This window comes from Euleptes europaea, chromosome 11 (assembly GCF_029931775.1).
Source record: "Euleptes europaea isolate rEulEur1 chromosome 11, rEulEur1.hap1, whole genome shotgun sequence".
Lineage (NCBI taxonomy): Eukaryota > Metazoa > Chordata > Lepidosauria > Squamata > Sphaerodactylidae > Euleptes > Euleptes europaea.
The window spans coordinates 26,405,903-26,430,063 of NC_079322.1; the positions used below are offsets into that span (position 1 = coordinate 26,405,903).

Here is a 24,161-nt window from a genome sequence, read left to right on the forward strand (position 1 = left end):
GTTGAGGTGAACGTTACATTTTTCTTAGAAAATGTTAAGCTGCCTTTAGAAATGCTAGAAAATAATGAAATATATACAGCTTGTCGCCTTATTTACAAGTGCAAAACATCAATTTATACTACTTTCCCTTTAGTGTACTACATTAAAACACCATGTTTCTATACTGATGCTAGTTTACGTGATGAAAATATGCTTTTGTGGGAGTGTCTGTACCCTCTGTAGTCCAGTGTAGGAACCAGCGTGTGTGGTAATACTGAATTAAAGGAGATGGCATAATCTGTTTTAGAATTGCATGGTCTTATTGCACAAGGTAAAAAAAAAAAAAAAGGACTGAATTAAAATGTCAACTTTTTCTGTGTCTTCTCCCTTTCTGTGCTGCTGTTGGTCTGTACCCTGAATCATACTAGCACGAGGTAGTCGTATTCCTCGACCTAGTGTGAGTCAGGGGTGCAGTCGGGAGGCCAGCCGTGAAAGTAGCAGGGATACAAGCCCTGTCCGCTCTTTTGCGCCCCTTGGTAAGTACGTGGAGAGCTTGTTCTGCATGGCCATTGTTTGCCCTTAATTATCCGCTAATAAAAGCCATATTTTTATTTAGCTTATAACCAAGTAAATGTTTCCCTAACTATGAGCTATACACTACCCGAGCCGAAGAATTTTATCCATGTGAAGAACCTTTCCTGCACACATTCTAGAATGATGGCACAATCCAGAGGCGTATGTGCAGCAACCCCAAGGCTATTTTACATCTTTACTGGTAATCTTTTCAACACATGGAACTCCTAACAAACTCCCACAAATATGAAAAACTCCTACAGATATGAAAAATCACCTTATGTCATTTCCCCCCTCCCCCGAACTTATCTACAGATTTTGCATCAAACCTGCAAACAGTTTTGTAAAACTGAAATTCAAAACTGAATGTTGGGAAAACTGAATTTAGGGAGCCATGGTCCGCTGAGAAAGCACTTTGTTTTAATTCTGGTGGCATGCACTCGCCTCTGGACTGCACCGTGTGGCTGTAAACATCATTCTCTTTGAAAAATGACTGTAAAGTGGTGTTTTGGGATTCTAGGTTTTGTCTCGTGTTTTTCACCTGTGTGTTACCATACTCAATTTGATTTTCTTCCCTTCTTGATCACATGAATAATCATTAGAGTAAATAAATATATTTTAGTATGAAGTTCAGTTATATCTTCTATAGTGTAGCAGTTGCAGTGCAAAAGAACTGCAGTTTCTGACCTTGCAAATTTATTTGTTTGTTTCAACTTGTATTCTGCTCTCTATCCTGGCCAAGGCTGGGCTCAGAGTGGCTAACATCAATCAAATACAATACAAACCACAGATCTATGAATAATTCAAGTTTAAATTTAAACTAAATTCCTAATTATTGCTCAGTTGATGCCCATTTATTGAGGGGATTCACAACCCAGTCAGGCAGATTATGTGCAGAATTGTCCGTTACCTATAGGCATTTAATTGTGCTGTAATATGTACCTTGAATATAAAGGCCATGCAGTAATAAAAGCTTTATTGCTTATAGAATACACAACTATATACATTTGCAAAAAATATATTGATTTTTTTCCTCATTCTTCTAGAGGCAGTTTCAGTGACTAGTAAAATTTGCTAATTTGACACCTAGTGTATGGCCATGAAAGTGTCTAAGATAAAATGTTAGAAGTCAGAAAAGAGGCACTCTGTTGACATTATTTTCTCAATAGTCCCTAAAACATTTCAGCAACGTTACTCGTAGTATTTCCACAAAGTATCTTGGATGGTTTTTATAGTTCTGTGACAGTACTGATATTGATCTATTTTAAACTTTTATGTACTGCTTCTTGCAGCCCAGTGGTAAATGGGTGGGCAAGAGCCCATGGGGGGCGGGGGGAAGAGACAATACACACAATACTGTGGGGGAAAAAGGGGCCACAGAGGTTTGGCTTGGTGGTGGATACAGCATCAGGTGGCCCTCCTGCCGGTGGATGCAAAACCACCTCACTCAGCCCACCTACTGAGGGGAATACTCAGGGATGGCAGACCAGATAGGATGCACATGGGCACATGTCACTAGTTGATTGGCTGACCTGGGGGAAAGCTGAAGGGGCCAGTGAAAGCTGCACGGACCTCTGGAAAGGAGACGGAGTGCAGAGAAAAGGGTTCCTGGCCACTCAGCTCCCTGTGCCGCCCCCACGGGCTGCAAAGGGACCCTCTGGGTAAGTTAGGACCCAAATTCCCAAAACAGTTTATACAGCTTTGGTTATGGCCCTTTATCTTTTAAATAGTGTATTTCCTATTTCTGCAGTATTCATCACTGCAATGTTACTAATCGACCTTCACATCTGAAAGTCTAATTTATCCTGGTTTATTGTTAATTAAGGGTTCCATTTATTGCTTTCAGTTAAGACTGTTTGCCCATTTTTCTCACCTTAGCAGCTGATTATACATTGTAAACTAGAAAGTATATTTGTGTATTTGCACGTCCCATGGTACCTGGTACTAACCTTAAAGCAGCAAAGTTTATTTTAACCAAAGAACATTTGTTCTTATGCTTCTGCTACACTCCTTTTGCTAATTTATGTCTTAAATGTGATTTTCTTTTTTGCATGCTATATGTGATCTACATGTTGGGTCAAATCAACTGTTAATTAGATATTTCATCTTGCCAAATTTGAATTAACACCATATTTTGATTTCAGCATATGCTAGTAGAACCAGAGCCTGGTGTTTTCTGTCTGTTAATGAAATATCTAACTTAAGTACTCAAATTCAATATACTGTTCGCTTCTTCAGCATTGGCTGTGAATGGCGAGACCACTTCCCGAAACATTTGCTCCAAGTCAAAAATTTATACAAGAGTCACTAAAATAAATTCTGTTGTAAGGAGAATCAGCAATCAGGTTCTATGCTGAATGCGTTTCATAGTTGAACACTCTCTGATCATTCATCTCCCCTATAAAATGCAAAACCGTGTTGTTGATGTTTTTAATACCATATATTGTATGTCCTGTATTTTGATAGATGGCTTCAGCCCGCACTGCATTGTTTCTTTGTATTTTAAAATACAACCTCATTGTCTTGCATTTTCAGGTAGAGTGAACTATCCCACCAAAACATTGCTCATAGTCTCCTGTAAATGCTGCTTGCATTCCAGTTAATCATGTGCATGTGCCAGTCAGTGTTCTCACTGTGGCCAGCCAGTCACACTGTGCTACTGCCGCCATTCACTTGCAAACATAATTTCAGAATGTCTGCAATAGCATAATTCTGCATGGGATGATCAGGGCAACAGCTGCACGCAAGGCTGTGTGTAGGTAGCCCCGATAACCCCTGGATTTTCCTGCAGTACCATACGCTCAGTTTTCATGCGAGTTGGTGCTTAGTCAGCTTCATGAGGTAATGCTGCTACCTTGCTTTGCTGGGAAGGTATTCTGTGTAGCTGCTCCTATTCTTTATTGTTATAGTAATAGAGAGGGTTCATGTGATCCTGTTATTGCAGCTTCCAGGCATCACTCCAGATCCACTGGTGCCCTCTACTCTCCAGATGTTTATGGGGCTACAGGTGAAGGATGAGTACACTTCGCTATCATCTGTGCAATCATCCTGGACATTTTTGTTTACCCCTTTAGTTTTTCCATGCAGTTTTTTTTAAATCATTCTCTGCATTAATCTGTGTTCTGTATTTTGAATGCACAAGGGACCGAAAGTATATGAGATGCTTCCTCCTCCTCCAGACTTTACAGCAATTTTTGTTCTCTAATTTTGGATGGATTTTGTAGAATTATGAATGCATGTCGTTTTTTCATGTTGTGCTATAGGATGCATTGACTGTAGTCTTCCTGCATTTGCTTTCTATTTTTTTATAGACTCATACATTTTAATAGGAAAAAGAAACTATTTGCTTTAATTTCATCTTCTACATATTTATACTATCACAGTGTGTTGTTTTTGTCATATGATGTATAATTAAATAATTGCCTTGACCTTTATTTTAATTTTGAGATGTTTAGGCCATAATCTAACAAAGATATTCTGCAAGATTTTTCTGCTGTAACTTGATAGCCAAAGAAGGATCACTTTTAAAACAGAGCAGTTGCTTGTCTTTTGTCAGAGAGAGCTGCTGTAAGTCTGGCTGTACACACATTTCTTATATGTATTTATTACCTACCAAGCTGTAGATTGTGGCCAAAATATCTTCAGTAATATGGCCAAGGGCTAGTGAAAGTATCCCAGGTTTCTTAATCCCTCTTACTTTGGTCTTCTGGGGTTAACAAGGCAACCATCCATATTTATAACAAATGGACCTAGGGTCTAGTTGGGCCATGGCCTGACACCAGGTTTTCTCTTACTCCCCGAATCCCCGACAGCCCTCCCCTTTCCCTCCCATGGCAACCCTGACCAAGCCCCCTGGCCCCAGACTTAGCAGGAGTGTCGGGCCAGCAAGGCACTTGCCCACTGCTCCTAGGTGCGTCGAGAGCACTGAGTATGGCCCCGAGTCCAGCTTTAATCCCCTGGGCAGAACACAGGCTGCCGGCAGAGGGCCGCACCTCGGCAGGAGGCTGGAGAAGGTGGAGACAGGGCAGGAGATGTCAGAAGCGGCCCAAGCCTCTAGAGAGAAGCTTGGGGTGCCATGGCTGCAATCTCAATTGTCCATGCCTCCAAGAGTCCAGGTGGGCTGGCCAAGGGAAGAGGAGAGCCGGGGGGACCTACTCATGGATACCCTTACCCTGGCTGAGGAGCAATGGCACATCAGCAGGGCACAAGAAGGGAGAGCAAGAACAGGGGAGCAATACACAACAGGGAGAAGTTGGCAGCCTAACCGAGGAGGGAACACCTGGGGAATGGGAAACACCTGGGGAAAGGGGTGTGGGGATTGGTGGAGAGGATAAATACCCCAAGCAAGGCACCAGCCAGGGAGGAGACAGGAGTATCTTAGCCCAGGAGCCTGAGCTGCCAGAGAGAGAGTGCGAGACAAGATGAGGTAGACACTGGGGGAGTGGAGAGCAGCTAAGGAGCCTGGCTCCTATCTCTCTGCTCACTCTGAGGCTGATGAAGAGGCAGTAGGCATACGGGGGCCAAGGCGGCCAAGAGAGACAACACGGTGGGGAAGGGCAAGACAGACAAATACGGAACTTTCAAGAGTTCTTGGCCATTTGTAAATAATGGACAGCATAACATTTTTCAAAATATTAACTAACAGTTTGAGTTCTTACACTGGGGTTTTGTTGCCCCTCCTAGGACAGTTTGAATTAACATTTTGTCTTGTATTCTGACAGGCACAGGTTTTGGAATAAGTCAGTCAAGTCGGTTGTCATCTTCAGTTAGTGCCATGCGAGTCTTAAACACGGGGTCAGATGTGGAAGAGGCAGTAGCAGATGCTTTGGTGAGCATTTTAACCCCCCTCCGCCTTTTTTTTTTTTTTTTTTTTTTTGCAATTAAAAGCTTTGGTTTGGTATATAATATAGCATGTCATATGCTATTGTTGACTTTGGCTGCTCACTCTTCAAAATGATGTGGGACTCCCTTCCTATGTACATACAAGATTCAGGCCTGTACTCTTTTCAGATCCTTTCTTAAAACCAACCTTTCCACAAGACCTTTGCCTTGAACTCTTAATCCATATTCCCAAATTTTAAGAATTTCTTAAGTGCATTTGTCCAGACTAATTTTGTTTCTAAACTTTTCTCTCCCTGTGCACCGTCTGTTGTTTGAAGAAGTCTCCTTTAGATAAGTTAATTGAAGACAGGGGCCAGTGGCCTTTTTTGTGCCTATTAAATTCTTTATGTCACCTTATACTCTGGTGGTGCTGTTTCAACAATAAATGCTAATGTAGAATAAACAGAACTATCTACTTACTGTGGTCTGCTGAACTAAACATCATACCAGGTCCTGGTGAAATAGAAATAACTTGTAAGCACAGGTGACTCACAGCTGACAATATGAAAACCCAGCAGAGTTAACATATGTCCAGTCTTGCTTTGTGTTTTTTTAATGTGGATCCCACCTTCCTAGGATATTCTCAGGGCAGGTAACCATACTTTTTTAAAGTAACATATTGTGACAAAATGCTTAAAAACATAAAAGGTAACTAAAACAGAAGATCATTTATTAGGAAAAATTTACAAACTACTCTTGAAATATGATACAGAAGACGAGCAAGTTAAAACGAATATGATTAAATGGTTGCAAAATTTTGGAGAAATGGTCCCGATGGAAACCTGGGAAAAACTTTGTACCTCAGATTTGAAATATACTGTAAGTCAAGAAGTTAAGGAAAACTGGTTTAAGATATTTCACAGATGGTATGTGACACCCAATATGATCTCCCAAATGGCCAATCCAAAAGAGAAAAAAGGGGCCTGTTGGAAATGTCGACAGATAGATGGTTCCTACTTTCATGTTTGGTGGACATGTCCAAAGGTACAAAAGTACTGGAAAGAAATTCATCATGAAATACAGAATATAACCAAAACAAAACTAAAACTAGATCCCAAATACTTTTTATTGAGTATAATACCTTCTGACTTGCCCCCACGATGCAAAGACATCTTTAAATATGCCACAACAGCTGCCAGAATTGTATTGGCAAGAATCTGGAAACAAGCATCTATACCCGATATAAAAGAGTGGAAGGATAAAATGCTTGATTATGCTAATATGGCTAAAATGACCTTTATGATGAACCTTTCCACTAACGAAACAGTAGAACAATTCAGCAAAAAATTGCAGTTATTCTACGATTGCGTATCAACAAATTTGTAGATATATGCAATATAACACTAGAAAAAAATTAATTATCACTTAATCTATTAATATAATAGTATAATTGTGTATAATGTTGAAGATACCTTAAGCAGTAAATGTTTAGTTAAATTTGGCGGATATCTTAACTGTTTGTTTGTTTGTTTTTGCATTTAATAGCTTGAAATAATTTTATGCTTTTTTAGCTTAGATTTATGCTTACGCTTTTGTCAACGCAGACGGATTGTCTTCCCCCCACCTTTCCTTTTTGTATCCCCTTATTTAAAAAAATTTTTTAAAAACGTGAAAGGTAAAAGCCAGCAAGCAAATAAAACAGCAGATTAAAACGACAGAAAAACAACAACAGATTTTTAAAAGGTTAAAAGCTGCCATATCATCATATATGAATCGTATACCTTCGTTCTGCATTTGCTTTGCTGTGTCCATTGTGGAAGCAGCACTCCACTGCTAAGTGTGCTTCCTCTGGGGCTAGGCTCTTCCATTTGTGCAAGACCAGTTCTTTCAAGGAGTTCCAAAGTGCTCAGCATGAGAGGAACACCCTCTGCAGCGGAGGAATGCCGCTGCAGCGGACAAAGAGAAGCGCACATGGAATGGAGGTATTGGATTCAAGCCAAAATCTGTTGAATGGCCCTCCCATATAGGGGTCCTAAGCCCTAGTGCACCAAGATGGCCTTCTTTTAATACTGTATGTTATTTTATGTTTTAACCTATGTTTTAACTGCTTCTCTGATATATAGTGTTGGAAGCTGTCCTGAGCCCAGCTTAGGTTGGGAAAGGATAGGGTACAAATTGAATAAAATAAATTAATAAGTCTGATCTATCCAAGTGCTTCCACCCTTGAATTCAGTGGGACCTTTAGTCATTAGATGTTTAAGAAGGATGTAATGAGAACTTTCTTTAGAATCTGAGAGCTCTCAATCTATCCTTGAACATCTTTCCTTTTTCACCCCACCTCAGAGTGCAAGTATTTCTTCATCTGAATGTCTATCAGTATTTTAATTTGTCCTCTGAGCTTCTTACTTCATTGTCTTCTCTGAGGAAGTTTTATAATGTTTTGGAGACAGTGAGCTGTATAATCGCAGTTTGTGTTGATAACGAAAACTGTGTTCCCCGTTTCCCTGAGGATGATTAAAACAATTTTTTACAGGGAAGATGAAGGCAGTGATCCTACCTGCTTAAAAACATCACCACTAAATATCCTGATTTGTAACTGACGGAAGCACAATGACATCTGCTTACTAAACAATTGCCACTAATATTCATAATGTCTTTATTTTTTCTTTAATTCATTGCGCTCAGCTCTTAGGAGACATACGGACAAAGGTATAACTATCCTTGTTTCCTTATTGATGGTGTGCATATGCCATGAATTATTCCACAAACATTATATCTCTTATCAAGCTATTCTATGTTGTACATGAAAGTGTTTACTTGCAGAGAAGTGAGGACAATGGCATTTTAAAAACAATTGTCCTTTTGTGCTATACGTTGCAGTCATAATTAGGGAAGCTTCTGAATATCTGTGCAGCATTGCTTGCTTGGATGTTACTTCCCCCTTCCTGCCTCTGTGTGCAGCAAAATAGGAAATCTTTCAGCCTCTAAATGTTATTTCTATAGCAGTTTCAGGGGCAATTCCCCCTTTCAGGTAACTTTGAGGTCTCCCTGTTGATATGTTATCCGCGTGTCGTGAGAAGAAAGAAAGTGCATGCCCTGATGTCTGCTTCTTCCATGCCTAGAGGAAGAGGGGTAATACTAGAAGAGGCCTATTATCATAGTGGGAAAAGAACATTTTGGTGGTCACTCCTCACATTGGATTCTTTGTGAATAGAAAAAACCAGTACGAAGGAGGTACGAGTCATACGGGATGTATTCTGATGATGACGCCAACAGTGATGCATCCAGCGCTTGCTCAGAAAGATCATACAGCTCTCGAAACGGCACCATACCTACGTATATGCGGCAAACAGAAGACGTAGCTGAGGTTCTCAATCGTTGTGCAAGCTCCAACTGGTCAGAAAGAAAAGAAGGTCTTCTGGGATTACAAAATTTATTAAAAAACCACAGGACTTTAAGGTAAGGACCTCATTGGGTGAGAGATTTTTCATTTGAGAAAGGCCTTCTTCAGCACAGCCCTGTTTTCATAGTATATTATATTCAGATGTACTCTGAATGACATACTGTAGGCTACTTTAAACAAATACACACTCTTCAGGCTTCTTGAAGACATTATATCTTGTGTGGGTCTTTTCCACTTGGGCCTCCAAACTTCTACTACCTCTCTCTGACACACACTTCATTCAGTTAAACATGCAGGGATGACACAGGCTCCCTTAAACAACAAGATCTAACTTTATTTGGGGAAAACAGAGTAGGAAGGGAAAGTGTATGCAATTACTTGCAGGGGAGAAATAAAGAAAACAGGGAAGGGTTTCATACGCAGTGGAGAATGCAAAACAGATAAAACAACACAGAAAGCTAACACAACCTGACCAAACCAGGTACTGGCTCAATGGCTTACAGTTCACAGGTTTTGAGCCTTGTCCTATGAAGGACTCCTCCTCCCTCGCTTGCTCCTGGGGAAAGCAAGGGTAACTCCAACTTCAGGATTTTACTAGCCTCCCACTCTGGCTAGAGCTGAGTCGATCAGTTGATTCCTTTTGAAGGAGAAACCTTATCCCGCTTTCTGAGGTTTTGTGATTTGCCGGCCTGTTTCTGCTCTTGTTAGAGAGGTTGCCTAAAGGGATCGCCTGATTTTGAAGTGGAATTAAAACAGGGAATCATGAGGATCAGGGTGGGACATAAGGCACTGTTGGTAGTTATTAATTTGTCTTTCACTATGCCAAAGCAGCATTGTGTCCTGCTCCATATTTCATGCCCAAAGTTAGTTTAGTCTTTCACAGAACTTAAGATTTGTCATTACTTTCTGTACTGATCCCAGGCATCCAAAAGACAGGTTGTAGCATAAGTAAAATTCTCCAAAATTCTGAGCAGTTTCTAGACCGTGAAAATCTACTCAGTCTCCAGCAGCTTTAAGGATCACTTGGTCAATGGCCAGTACATTTACCAGCAGCTGTAAAGTGAGCTGATGGTTATCTGCTGAGGATGCATTTGGGAGAGGAAAGTTCTTCAGGGATTAGCTGAATTTGGCTCTGTGCAGCCCTTTCCTCCAGGCTGTCATTCTGCTTCTGAGGGAAGAATAGAGATAGTGTGGGCTTGCCCATAAATCTCTCCTCCCCTTGAGCAGGTCAGCAGCCTGTCTGTGGTGTTCTGTTTCACTTCTCTCAAGGTGAGATCTCCAGTCCTTGAAAGAGAGCATCTCCCTTGGGAGGTAGTTATCCAGTTTGGCCTCCTGATAATCTCGAAGGAAGGGACTTCCTGCTTGTCCAAGCTACCTTCCTATGCTTTAAGGAGAGTAGGCATTTACAGAGAAGCCACGAAATCTCAGTTTTTGTGATTTGAGGCTTAGTGTGTTCTCTGCCTCAAACTGAATTGTTCCCTAAGTAGTTTATTTGCCGATTACCAGCATAGTTTCATGTCATGGAAATGCCAACATTTCTGTTAAAAAAAATGAATTTTTGAACTGTTTCAAAGATATTGCTTTAAAATACAATGGTGATTTTAAAAATTGTTTAGAATGTTAGCCTGTAGTTGACTAATTGGCTGTTATGTCACTTTGGCAGTCGTGTTGAATTAAAAAGACTGTGTGAAATCTTCACACGAATGTTTGCTGACCCACATAGCAAGGTATGTATTTGTTTTGTTTCGTAGTGGTTATTTATGAACATCTGCAAGTTTATACATGAATGCTACTGCAGATAGAGTATGGTTGAAAAGGCTAAAAAGCCTACTTGAGATGCATTTGATGGACTATAAATACAAATGCTGAGTTTTGTGTTTTTATTTGCGTAACCTTTTTCTTAAACTACAGTACCTAGTAGAGGTATTTATTTTTTTGTTTACAAGTTTTCAATCAGCAACGCAAGATAAACATAATTTATATTTGTTTGTAACAAATTCTCATCAAAGTTTTTTGTGATTCAAGCTGGTATCAGATTTCTTTAAACTGGGCCATTGTTTGCTGGTAGAGGAGGCATGGTTTGAAGAGCTATTTTCTGTGTCTAGAGAAGGTGGGATCTCCTCTGTATTCTGGTGTTCATTACATGTTGGCAAGTTTGGTAGGAGTCTGAGTTTGAATGTTCAGGTTAGGTGGTAGTGAGACTGTGTTTTCTCGGGACTGTTGAGTATGTGTAGCCCAGTGTAGCATCCCAGTGGTGTGCGGCCAAGGACAGAAAGGTAGTGGAAGAAATGATGAATGTAAAGAATGGGTGGGGGAGTGTTCTTTCCCAATCTGTCCCATCCAAATGTGTGGGTACTGCTGCTCCTGACCCCCCCAGTTGACTTTCATGCCAAGGCTGTCGAACACTACCATGAGTTTAACACTTGGTGATGAACACCAAGGCTGTTTAAAGCTTCTCTCCTCAGGATTTAATTGTGGCAGAGCAGCTGAGAGTGGATTATTTTACCAAGACTTGGCTGGATGAGGCAAATGGTCCCATTTTGATCTAGCTTAGTCCAGTGCCAACTTTGTTCTCAGGGAGGAGGGATTGCTATAGCCCTCATGAGTCTTTTTCCTTTTGTAAATGTCTGAGGCTGATAGTGGCTAACTTTGACTGAGTTTCCTTGTATTGGGTTCCAGGAACAAACTGGACATTGCATTAGTTTAACATCCACTTAGTGGGTATCCTGACTGAGCTGGCAGAGAAAGTCTCTGGCCCATTATTGAATGTCCATTGATTGTAAGGATGGAAAACTTGTAACAGTCATACTGAGTCCTTCTCCTTATATCTTTATTGACAGCTGCCCAGGTTGCAGTGAGCTGTATTCATTTTAAACAACACATACTAGATTTATTTTTCTGCACCAAGCAAGAAATTGGTGATATGTGGCTGTTAGGTAGGATCAGGACTAGAATATTACCATGGTTAGATCACTGTCTTGTTAAGGAACATTTGGATCTATCTGCTCTCCTCTGCAAGAATAGAGAGTTAGGTTTGTCTGCCTTCAGAGACTAAAGGATCCTATAGGATTCTGGACTTCTCTAGACAGAGGGATTGTTTGGATTACTGCTGCAACAATTCTGACAAGGCCTTTGTCACAGTGTGGAGTGAAGAGTTGTTAGGGCCAATTGGCAGCTGTTCCTTGGCATTACCGGTATATCCCCTATCTCATAGATCCCTGGCTCCATGATTTCCTGAGGAGCTGGTGGAGCTGTAAAGTTGCAGGGACAACTTGAGTGACATCAGAAAACGTGTACTGAATCTGTCTGAACGCACATCTATTTGCATGTTTCTATAAGTTGACAGTAGAGATGTGAAGGCCTGGTGGGGGGACTGGAAAATGTTGGGGGGAACTTCTCCCCATTTTTTTCTGAGGCCTTTTTTCCCCATCAATTTTTTAGATAGAAAAAATAGGAAATTTGGGGGAGTACTGAAACGGCTATGAAATATTTTCTCTTTTCAAATGAGTGAAATGCTTTTAAATTCAAGGTGCCCATGCTTTAGATATATACAGCTCTTAAATCCATGAGGTATTTCTGCACCTAGAAGGGCACCTAATCTTCATGAGGGGAGCATGCAGGGCTTTCATTGCTTACTCAACTGTTGCATGCCTTCTGTTGTCCTTTTGTCCTGATCTGTTTGACCTTGTGATTGATCTTTTCACCTCTCCCTCAAACCACTGTGACACATTTACCTGCAGACTGGGCAAAAGATAGCTTAATGCTATACTTTGCAGGAGGGACAAAAAACATCAGAAGGAGGAGGGGCAGAAAATGCACCAAAGCCTCAGAGGAAAACTGAAAGTTTCATTGAAAACATAGCTGTCTCTAACGAGGTAGCAAAAATTAAGGTACATGTTGCTAAGATAGCATAGGGTGCATCAGCTTGCAGTTTTCTCTCAAGTATTGAGTATATTTGCAGTTTTGCTTGTACAAGATTAAGGCATTTATAACTTTTACATTCCATAAATATGTCAAATAATGCAACTTTAAATGCTAAGTAAGTTGTAAATTATGCATTTTAAGTTGTTAAAGCAGTGGAGTTAGTTTAGGTTTGATAGGACATTAACTATTGCATATATTTACAATTTCCCCAGAACAGAACAGTTTATTTACGGTCATTTGACCAGCAGATAAACAAGCTTCCCCCAAAAAATTTCCATTGTTTTTTCCTCCAGAAAACCCCAAGGGGGAAACTGTTTTCTGTGGCTTCAAAATTTCCAGAAATTTTACATCTCTAGTTGACATTAAAGAAATAATTGTGTCAGCTGTATTATATCACCTGAACTTTTTCAATTGTTCCATTATCTAACGAATCAAATAGAAATTTGAATGCTGAGCCATTAGTCACTTATTGACACTTTTGCTTAATTTCATTGTCAGTGAAATCACTTGCATTTGATTCAACATAGGCACAGCATTAGGTACAGCAGGGTTTTCCAATGTGGTGCCCATAGGTGCCATGGCACCTGCCACTACTTCCCCTGGCACCTGCCAAGCATTTCAGAAAGTAGATGGAGCACTTGTAATGCAATGCTTGTTATTGGCTGTCCTCATTCAAATGAAAGGGTTTTTCACGGCTGCAATAGCAGCCACAGCCATTGGGGAATCAGGAGGACTGGTAAACAATCAGGTTTGTAGTTCCATTGTAGTTAACAGGATCTAAATGTAATGGTGTTTTTTGCTAGAAGGCTGCCTCCCTCAGGTGTTAAGAGACAGTGGTCTAACCACTGCTAATTAAAGTATTTTTGACAAGTAAGATCTCGTCATCTTTAGACCAGTATCACATTTCCCTTTTGGGGGCAAGATAATGAAGCATGTTGTGGTTGAGCAACTCTAGGCATTCCTACATGATCTTTCCTTGACCCTTTTCAGTTTGGTTTCAGGTCTGTTTTATTTTATTTTACTTCATCGGTACCCTGCCTTTCTCACCAGTGGAAACTCAAAGCAGATCCCATCATTCTCCTATTCCTCCATTTTATCTTCCCAACAACATTGTGAGGTTGGTTAGTACACAACTGGCCTAAAGTCACCCAGCAAGCTTCCACAGCTGAGTGGGAATTCAAACCTCATTCTCCCAGATCCTAGGAGAACACTTAATTATACCACCACACTAGCTTGGGAACAGCATTTATGGCCCTGGTAGACAATCTGCATCTACAGATTGATATGGAATTCTTGTGTTTGATTCTGCTAAATCTCTGAGCAGCTTTTGACATGGTAGACCAGGGGTCGGCAAACTCATTAGTCAAAAGAGCCAAATATCAACAGTACAACGATTGAGATTTCTTTTGAGAGCCAAATTTCTTAAACTTAAACTATATAGGTAGATACACTGTTTATTAACTTAATAAACTTTAATTAAAGTTTTAAGTCTTAATTAAACTATGGGTACACTGAATAAAACTTGATATCATACTTAATAGAGATCTTATTTATTGATAAAAAATAAATTGTAAGTCCCTGCCATTTCCCCCTCCCCGTCCAGAGTTCTCGTCTGGAGGCCTGGTCTACCGCCATAAAAGCCTATTGGTAGACCTGGCCTCCGGCTGAGTCCCATTGGGAGGCCAGGTCTATCCATTGGCTTTCTTGGCAGTAGACCTGGCCTCCGGAGGCCCATAGAAGCCAATTGGTAGACCTGGCCTCTGAAGGGGGACTTTTCCCCCTCCTTGGAGTCCAGGTCTACCGCCAAGAAAGCCAGTGGGTAGACATGGCCTCCCAATGGGACTCAGCCGGAGGCCAGGTCTACCAAAGGAAGCCCGCCCCGCCCAACAGCTGATAGGCGGGCGGGGCGGGCCAGGAACCGCCGAGCCGCCCGCCCAGCAATCGCGCGGCTAGAGGGGAGGGGAGGCTTTAGCCTCCCAACCATTGAGGGCAAGGGAAAGGGGGACCCAGCCATTCTCCACAGCGGGGGGGGGAACAGCACGCCTGCTCGCCTGCTCTCTCGCGCTCTCTCTCTCTCTCAGGCGGCGGCTCCGCAGCCCAGCTGCCAGCGCAAGCAGCACGAGAGCAGGGGCTCTGAACCAAGTTCAGAGAGCCGCACTCAACGGGCCAAAGAGCCGCATGCGGCTCGGGAGCCGCGGTTTGCCGACCCCTGTGGTAGACCATAACATCTCTTGCGAATATATAGAACTTCTAATTGGTGTCTGGGTGGTTTTGGCCCTCCTTGTCAGCTGGGACTGGGCAAGTTATCATCTGCCTGGAACCTATTATGTACTATCGTCAGTGTTGTTTACTATCCATATGAAGCCACTTGAGTGAAATAACACATAGCTTTAGTGTTAGGTGTCAGTGATATTGCTGATCTGCTCTATATTTTATTAACTGAGTAACCAGGAGTAGCGGCCTATAAACAATGGTCCCAGTAGGTGAGGTTGAACCAGCTGAAATGAAATTGGGGGTGAACTAAGAAGTGATGTTACAAGGGAATGCTGATACTTGGGAAGTGATATATGGGAATCACTGTTACCCCCATGGGGTCAGTTGAAGAATTTTGGAGTGGTCATGTACCCAAACTTGTCTATGAAAACAGATTCTTTAAAAAAAAATCTTCATAAGTTGTTTGGATGGACTGCTTCTTACCATCTGCATTTAGTGTATAGGTTCTTCTTCCTTCTAGACTGATAGGACCATGGTACACAGATCCAGACTGTATCATGTGTAGCACATGCATGAGGTCCTTTAATCTTAGATGCACTGCAGAAACAATATTACAAGAACCATGGTTCGTCTGTGTGTAGTTTTGCAAGGCACTTAAAAGTGAAAATGTGCATGCTCTTCAGATATTGTGGTTTCAAGGGGTATACAACTACTTGCATAATATGTATCTTTTAATAATAATATTGGAAGCAGCCCTTAGTCAACTGTTAATTGTTCACAAAATGGAATATCTTTCTTCAGATGACTTGATTTTAAAAGGGAAGGGAGAGAAGAAAGACTGTAGGTTGGATCTAACCAACTCTTCTGGTAGCGAAAAAAGGAGGCATCCTCTTTGATCACCCAAAATGGCTATGCTGAGAGTCATAGGACCTGCATGTACAAAAGGCATATTGGAGAGGACTGTAGTAGGTTGGGGAACCGGGTGAGATTGAATTAAAAAGCTGGCTGGATCCAAGCCACTGTTTACTTACGCACTTCCTGGGAGTTTGATAGCAAAGCTATTTAAATTTATCATTTTTAAAAGCAATTTATTTTATTTTCCTCATACAGGAACTATGCAGATGGCAACTAATGTGTGTTTTATCTCCCCCTCCCACCCTCCCCTTTTTTTCTTTTTGCATGCTGTCCCCTGTGTTGGAACTCTCTGTAGAGAGTAAGTTGGTTCAATATTTGTTGGAACCCTAACCTTACTGCATGACTGAAATTAACCCTTTTTTCTCTACTTTATAAAAGAAAAGAATTTGTGTGGAGTTGAGCTTTTGCGCTTTATAAAATCCTTGCAGTTATGCAAATTATGCTGAAATGTTTTGGGACTGTGCTTTTGTATACTAATTAACTGACCTTTTTTTGGTTTTGTATTTCTGCTGTGTATTGTGGTAACTGGCGCATCTGAATTTCACATCACCTAAGGAAAGATCTGTTATAGCAAACTATACTGCATGATTTCCCTCCACTGTACAGTGTCAGCTACAAACCCATGATTTTCAGTATTTACAGTGTAGTAAAATATAGTACCTTCACACTATAAACTTCATTTTTTTTACTTTTACTTTCCTTGGATGCTTATTCTACTCCTTGACAACGTTACTAGCCCTCTTCCATAGAAGCCATGGTAAACACTGAATTTAACATCTTTTATACTCCAGTGCAATTGCACTCATTGTACAGGTAAAGGGAAATGGGGCACATCGCTAGATAGTTGGTAGACACTTTTGGCTTTGTGCATGCTTTTATATACCTGAAAGATTTGCATGTCAACACACTACTTTTCTGGGCCATTTCAACCCCTTGGATTGCTTTCAGTGTGTTTAAACTCACAGCCACAGTTTTAAAAGAACACTTTTAAATCAGCAGCATCAGCTTTAAGTTACTATAATGGTGTCTCCTTTTATGAAACAGAGAGCCTGATCCTAAACTGGTTAATTGGAAGTAAATCCCACTAAGTTGCATGTAGTTTACGATCAAGTAAGAGAGCGTAGGATTTCAACCTAAGTTATAGGCTTTATCATTTTATTTGGGTACATTTAAATAGAACCTAGAGCCTTGCATCTTCTATTACAGTTGCTTGCATATCTGTTGCTTACCTGAGACTTGAAAGCCCTTAGGTCTGAGCAACCCGTGCCCACAGCAGCCATAAATAAAGATGTTTTGGAGGAAAGCACAGGACTCTTGCAACAAGTACTACCCTGACGTTTGAAATTGGGGAACTTAGAATATGGACTTGCCCAGTTCAGAACTTCCAGACCAGTAATGAGCCTAGAGCCCCCCAATTTCCCCAAAGTTAGTTGTTTAATTAGCTCAACTCCATTTCCAGCCCCCCCGGTGCCCCCTTTCATTTTCCATAGAATCTTATCTAGTGGGTAACATGAGAAGGACTGCTGAGGCTGCAATCTTCATTAGGTCCTGCTTCAGCATTTTTGGTACTAACACCCCCGGGGTGTTAGCTTCCCAGAGTTTTCAAGATCCATAGATAGAACATAAGTACTATTCATGTTTTCTGCAGTTGTGTCATTGGGAACCAGGCCTTCACACTTTATCATGTTCCTATTGACGTTATTGGAAATGTGATGAGACTTGGAATGGGAATGGAGCCATGCTGAAAGCCAACTAATTTAGTCCTGATCCAAACTGACCCTTAATTAACTTATTTTAGTAAGCATATTCCAGATTGAGCCTGGAAAAGATTGTTCCTGTTCTATTCACAATACATGCATTCACCCTGTTAAGCATTCTGCTACAAGAGTAGGACTATTTTATACAACCATGAGAAGATTTTTTTAAAACTCATGATAGCCTGTAGAGAAGCCTTTATTTGTTTTTCATTCTCTCGATCTTTAAGGAGCCAGAAAGCATCTTATAAGCAGATAGTTTTGCACGGGAATTGCATACTTATGGTCCATATCTGTTCCCACTAGTGGAAGCACAGATTGAGGAAAGATTTTTGATCGGCCTCATAACTCTCTGGCCTTTCTTGCTTCTAGTATCAAGTGCATTTAATTTTCTTAAGTAGAAAGTCTTGTCAATCCTTTATGTGATGGGATGGAGCAACCTTTATTGCTCAAAAGTTAATTATGTTTTTAGCAGAAGGGTAACCAGAAAAAAACGCACATGAAAAATGCCCACATGAAAATTGCTCACAAAAAAAAACCCACAGTCATAAAAGCCCACACGGAAGAAAGCCCACACGGGGAAAAGCCCACACAGAAAAATACTCACATTTGAATACTTAATATTATTTATTGATTTTGTTTTTTTAAAAATTACAACCATAACATAATTTTTACAACCCATAACATAACTTTTACAACTATTAACATTAACAATTACTTAATAAAAAAATAACTAGATCAGAAAGAGCCATATTTTATTTCCAAATCATGAAAAACACTATTTGTACTGGTATGATAATACTTGATAATTATTCATTTTTTATTCTTACATCTCACATTAATTTTATTCACACTTATGTAAAAGTCACTTATTTGTTATTTAACTATATACTTTATTCCTTTACAGTGATTATTTGACATGAAAATAAAGCCATTTCACTGTCTTAATATCTCTGCCAGTTGTTGAAAACAAACCAGGAATGAATGGGGACCCCCTGGATTAAATGAGGGACCAACATTCAATAATAAATCAAATAAATAATAATTCAGATATAAATCTTTACTGCAAATTATCCAACCTCCTTAAGTACGTTTATCATCCACCTGTCATACTGCTGCACAGAAGTGGCAACCATGTCATGTAGTGCCTCTTATCTTCTCTTTTTCACCTCTGGGCGACCTGCTTGTGCATTAGCCAATGTTAATTTGTGGCAAGCCAGGTCTTTCTGCAGTCCATCAAACAGAAACCACACACTGGGATGACTGCACTGGAACAGGGAATTAAGAGCGTTGTGAAATCCTTCACAACAGTTAGTAGTTTTTGGTGACCATTCAAGGGCTGCATCATGATGATTCCATATTCTTATAGGAAACTGAGGATCTCTACCTGCTGCACCCTCGATATATGTAGAAAAGAAGTATGTGAGCACCTCATTATAGCTGTCTTCATCTTGAAATGTGGCGGCAAGCTTTTCAAAAACACTTCTTACATCATCTGTTGGGACAAAAGCTAATGCAGCAAAAGACTTCAGTGTAATTTTTATGTTCATATTAGTTTCATATTCAGTCTTCAAGCCAACATTTGTGATTTTCCTAATGAGACTCTGACACAGATGAAAATAACACCCTTTGACCTCAGCGTGTGGAAAGGCAATCTTCACTACATTCATATAACCCTTCTCAAAATCGACTAAAATCTTTTGAGGTAACAGATTTGGAATCAATAGCTTCATTATTTGAAACATTCAATTATAGGTGTCTGTGTTCTTTTTTTGGAGTAAAATGTAAATACATGGCGGATATGAATTACCCACCTTGCCATGCCACGTGTACAGTTGGTAAAACATATTTGGCACTTTATCAAATGTGCCATCTCCATAGATGGTATCTTTGTTCAATTCGAGCATAAGATCTCTATCACCTAAAACCAGAATTCTGTCTGGATTCTCCACACCTGAATCGTGAAGTATGAGTTGACTATGAAGGTACTCATCATTTAAAACAAATAAGACGTTTGCTTCCAAACATATTGTGAATACAAAATTTTTTCTACTTTGAGTATTTTTCCGTGTGGGCTTTTTCCCGTGAGGGCTTTTTTCCGTGTGGGCTTTCTTCCGTGTGGGATTTTTTCTTGTGTGCATTTACGACCGTGGGTTTTTTTCTGTGGACAATTTTCTTGTGGGGTTTTTTCTTGTGCGTTTTTTTCATAGAACCTAGCAGAAGGTCATTCAAATTCCATTTTAAATTCCATTTTAAATGTTTTCTCTACCTGTAAGAATCCAGATATTTTAATTGACCCTTGACAAACAGTGGCACCAGGTGGTATTTTAATGTACAAAATTGAAGTGTCTACATTTTCTTCAGGAATAGGACTTCTTCAGAAACAGAGGATTGTTTAATAAACTTATTTTCAAACTCTGGCACAGACTTTTTCTAGGTAAACTTTGTCATTCTGTGTAGCCCATTATTTTTGAATTTTCAGGAATGGGTTTCCAAAGTCTGATGATGACACGGTTTCCAATGTGCAAATATATTTGAAAATTTGTGGTAAAACCTTTTTCTTGTAGCTGACTTTTCTAAATTTTTGTCTTTAAAAACATTTAATTAGAGAATATGCTTCCTTTGTGAACTGTGCCTTCCCACCTGCTGTTTTTATGTCCACTGATGAAGAAGAAAACATACTTACAACCATTCTTCTTTACATAAGAAGGAAATGTGAACCCTTTTCCTTTCTCAACATCAGTAATACTTTTCATAGAAGATATCTGCAGGTCCCTATTTCACTAGACTTGTTGTCATGTCAGCTTGGCTTTTAAAAAAAACCTCTGGTGTGTGCATGTTGTGTTGCTTGCAAAGCTGAGTGGATTTACAGTCTAAAACACTGTTTCTCAAATGGAGGTGGTAATGTACTAATTACTACATTATTAGTAATGTAGAGGCAAACCAGCCTATGTACAGTACCACAACAAAGTGCTCCTGGTTTTGGCCAGAAATCTCACACCATTAAAAGCTAAAAAAATGAGCTTTATTTAAAGAAAATTTAGAAAAAAGGTTTTAAAACAAAGCATACAGTTCAGTGATGGCAGGTAGCATAGGAAATAACAAAGCTGATTTGCTAACTACTTACTGATGTCCTAAACAGGGTAGTTTGTTCTCGAGGCCTAAAGATTCCAGAGCTTAATACAAAAGTCTTTCTGGCAGCATGGAAAAGGCGGGGAGGGGGGAAAGGGACTAAACTATCTTCTCATTAGCTACTCTTATGGAAAACACTGACTGTAACCTGCTAACCCCCACAACAAATCCTAGGGCTGTCTTCGTGGAATCTTCCAGGGTATAAGTGAACTGCCATCCCAACTGGAACTCTCAGCTGCAACGTATGATCTAATTTAGTCTGCCTGGGAAAAGCATCCTTGAAGCAGAGTTGCTACCTGAAAATGCCCTGTGCACCTGTGAGAAGCAAAATGCTAGAGCAGGCTGGAAAATCCCTCCAAGACGGATACTCTCTCGACAGTAGTATTATGATTAACAGTCAGGTCTCAAAGCTTCCCCATAGGGAGAAAACTGGCTTGCCAAGTACTTGAGTGCTATATTCCCAGGTAGCAGTGCCCGAAGATGAGGTGGCTTGGGTGATGAGATGGGAGAAATGCTAAGTGGATGAATGAGGGGGCGAGAGGGGGTAGATGAAGCCTCCCGATGGATCATAGGTCCTGTGTTGGGTGGGAACGAGGTGACACAGTGAGGGGCTGGGCAGGCTTACGCAAACAAGCTTCTGGATTAGATCTGATGCATCTTTAAACACATGAAGCTGCCTTATACTGAATCAGACCCTTGGTCCATCAAAGTCAGTATTGTCTACTCTGACTGGCAGCGGCTCTCCAGGGTCTCAGGCAGAGGTCTTTCACATTACCTACCTGCCTCGTCCCTTTAACTAGAGATGCCGGAGATTGAATCTGGGACCCTCTGCATGCCGAGCAGATGCTCTACCACTGAGCCACAACCTCTCCCCAAAAGGGTGCTGTTTCACATAGATTGGGGCATACTGGTTTGAACCATTTCCACAGACTTCAGTGCAACAGTAAACCTCAAACCACTTTTCACGCACACACAAAAAACCCAAAAAACAGTTGCGCCAGTCATCACAGCATTTCTTTCCAGAATGACACTGCATGAAGTACTAATTTTCAGAATTGCATACGTATACTCTTTGACTCTCAGATTCTGATGAAAGATGGGGCCGAATGCTTTCCTGCTTGGCTGTGAATCGTTGCCTTTGTCTGCTTCTATGTGTTTTACTGCATTATTCTTTTGTGAATTCAACACAGACCAGCATCAACTCCTTTTCTTTCCTACTCTTTCTTTGTTTTTGTTTTTTTGTTTTTCTTCCCCTTCTGCCCTCTTGTCCCTCTCCTAGGTGTTCAGCATGTTTCTAGAAACTTTGGTAGACTTCATCCAAGTCCATAAAGAAGATCTACAGGATTGGCTGTTTGTGTTGCTGACACAACTGCTGAAAAAAATGGGTGCTGATTTGTTGGGGTCTGTACAAGCAAAAGTTCAAAAGGCACTTGATGTAACAAGGTAATAGATTCCTGGCTGCACTGAAAAACATACGTTTTTATTCACTGCCTCTTTGTATTAACAGTTCCCTTCTTGCCATCTAAAGAATGGTATCTCTGCAAGTACCAGTTCAAACTGAAACCATTCAGCACCATGAATAAAACTATTCAAATGTACTGAGACACCAGTGTGCATTTTCATTTTCACTTAAGTGGCCCTGAAAGTATAATGGCTCATATCATGTATATAATATATTATGTGTAATATATGGTGGCATGTGTGGAAAGTTGTACCTGAGGTTTTAAAGAGCAGGGAGTCTGAAATATTTTATGTCGCCTCCTTATGAGTTTTAGCATTTCCAAACCCCTCTCTGTCACGCGAACAGCCCACCAACAAGATTCCGCTAAGTGCCTTTCCTCTGCCGGGATCTGCCCCGTTCACCTACACTCTCAGCCCATTTGTTTGAAGCAGAACACCTGCAATATCTCAGTCTCCCCCTTTTCTTTAACCAGCCGTGGAGCTCTTAGGAAACTATTAATCTTTAATTCTCAGTACAAAATAAATTCTTTTTCCCCCTCAGGGAATCATTTCCAAACGATCTCCAGTTCAATATTTTGATGAGATTCACTGTTGACCAGACTCAGACGCCCAGCTTGAAGGTAAGAACTTCTTGACGCTTCGCCACAAGTGAGATGTGCAGAAATTCAACATGTTGCTATGTTGTATGTTTCGTAAGGTTTTCAATCAGCGGGTTTTGTTTTTATGAACTTTCAGACAGTCAAGCCAGCACTGCAGGACCAGCTTCGTTCTTTTTGGAGCTCCAAGGTTTTTGTCTGCATTATTGCCTCTCTGTCTTTTTTTTTAACCTACTGTGTGTAAATTTACACTTTTTTAAAAAAATTGTTTGTATGCATCCAAATGCAGTTACTAACCTTTGCGAGGGGTTCTGAGCATGCTGTTGTCCAGTTGACGCCCAGTGTTACACTTCTGCTAAACGATTGACAGTGTAAACCTTACACAAGGCCAACAAAATGAGAAACAAATGTATGGCTGCCCTAACACCGAGCTGGTTATGCAAACTCACTCTCTATCAAGTCTTTTCTAATGTTATGCTTGTGATTTCCCAACCTCATTTATGAATATAGTGTCTTTCCTAGCTGAATGTATTCTTCAGCCTCCTACGGTCGTGCATATATTTTTTTTCATATTCACTTACTTTTTTTTTTTTTGTAAGTGGACATTCTTTAAGCAACTTCAAAAGTGTTGTGTTACATTGTGTGATACAATGTACAGAATTCAGACATCAAGGCAGAGGCTGAAAAAGTATCATCCTTTGGAACATATATGACAGATTGCTGTCTTATAAATTTGGCTTTGGAGAAACTGCAGCTCTAGGTTGTACATGCTGCAAGTATTAAGAATGAAAACTTGGGAAAATAACAAGCATATACAAAACCAGCATTTGCCCCCCCTCTATCCTGCACGCATTAAATGTACACAATCTGTTAGTAGCTTTTCACAAGGAGGCACACGCAAATACCTCTTGTTCGTTTGCCTAAAGTATAGCATAATTTTATAGTATATGCTAAAGAGTTTGGTGTTTGCCTGCTCTTTGTAGTGGGAATCTTTGATCTGGAATTTGAAGTAATTTTTTGGATTTTAATATAACAAGCCTTTCAAGCGAAGGTTCACACACAGAGATGAGTACCGGTAAGCTGAGCGTTGGACATTCTCTGATAGCTGAATACTACTACTGCACATGTTCCCACTTCTGTATCTGGCATTCAGAGGTTTCAGTGAAATTTTGACATTTCTGTAGACATATGTGTTTAATACATTTACCTCAAGACTTGGAACACCAACGTTTTAAGAGTGACTAAATAGAGAAGAGGAGGTGACCATTTCTCAGAGGTCAGCACTTCTCAGATACCTATCAGGGTGTGGGGGATGTTCACTCTTACATAAAAGGGAAATCTCTCTCTCACACACACATGCACACACGCACATATATATAGCCGCTGATT

General features: G+C 40.4%; 1 protein-coding gene across 36 annotated transcripts in view; it reads left to right on the forward strand.

The window, feature by feature from the left end:
* CLASP2 (cytoplasmic linker associated protein 2) overlaps positions 1-24,161 on the forward strand; it is a 133,235-nt gene that overhangs the window by 94,297 nt on the left and 14,777 nt on the right. For 7 of the 36 annotated variants that reach the window (XM_056857902.1, XM_056857903.1, XM_056857906.1 and 4 more), the window contains 9 exons: positions 408-515; positions 3,497-3,559; positions 5,274-5,380; positions 8,059-8,082; positions 8,588-8,832; positions 10,440-10,503; positions 21,995-22,158; positions 22,718-22,796; positions 22,912-22,962. In XM_056857902.1, coding sequence (XP_056713880.1) covers positions 408-515; positions 3,497-3,559; positions 5,274-5,380; positions 8,059-8,082; positions 8,588-8,832; positions 10,440-10,503; positions 21,995-22,158; positions 22,718-22,796; positions 22,912-22,962 — 905 coding nt within the window. The remainder of the gene's footprint in view (positions 1-407; positions 516-3,496; positions 3,560-5,273; positions 5,381-8,058; positions 8,083-8,587; positions 8,833-10,439; positions 10,504-21,994; positions 22,159-22,717; positions 22,797-22,911; positions 22,963-24,161) is intronic. The other 29 variants (XM_056857911.1, XM_056857907.1, XM_056857932.1 and 26 more) reach the window with 9 other exon arrangements.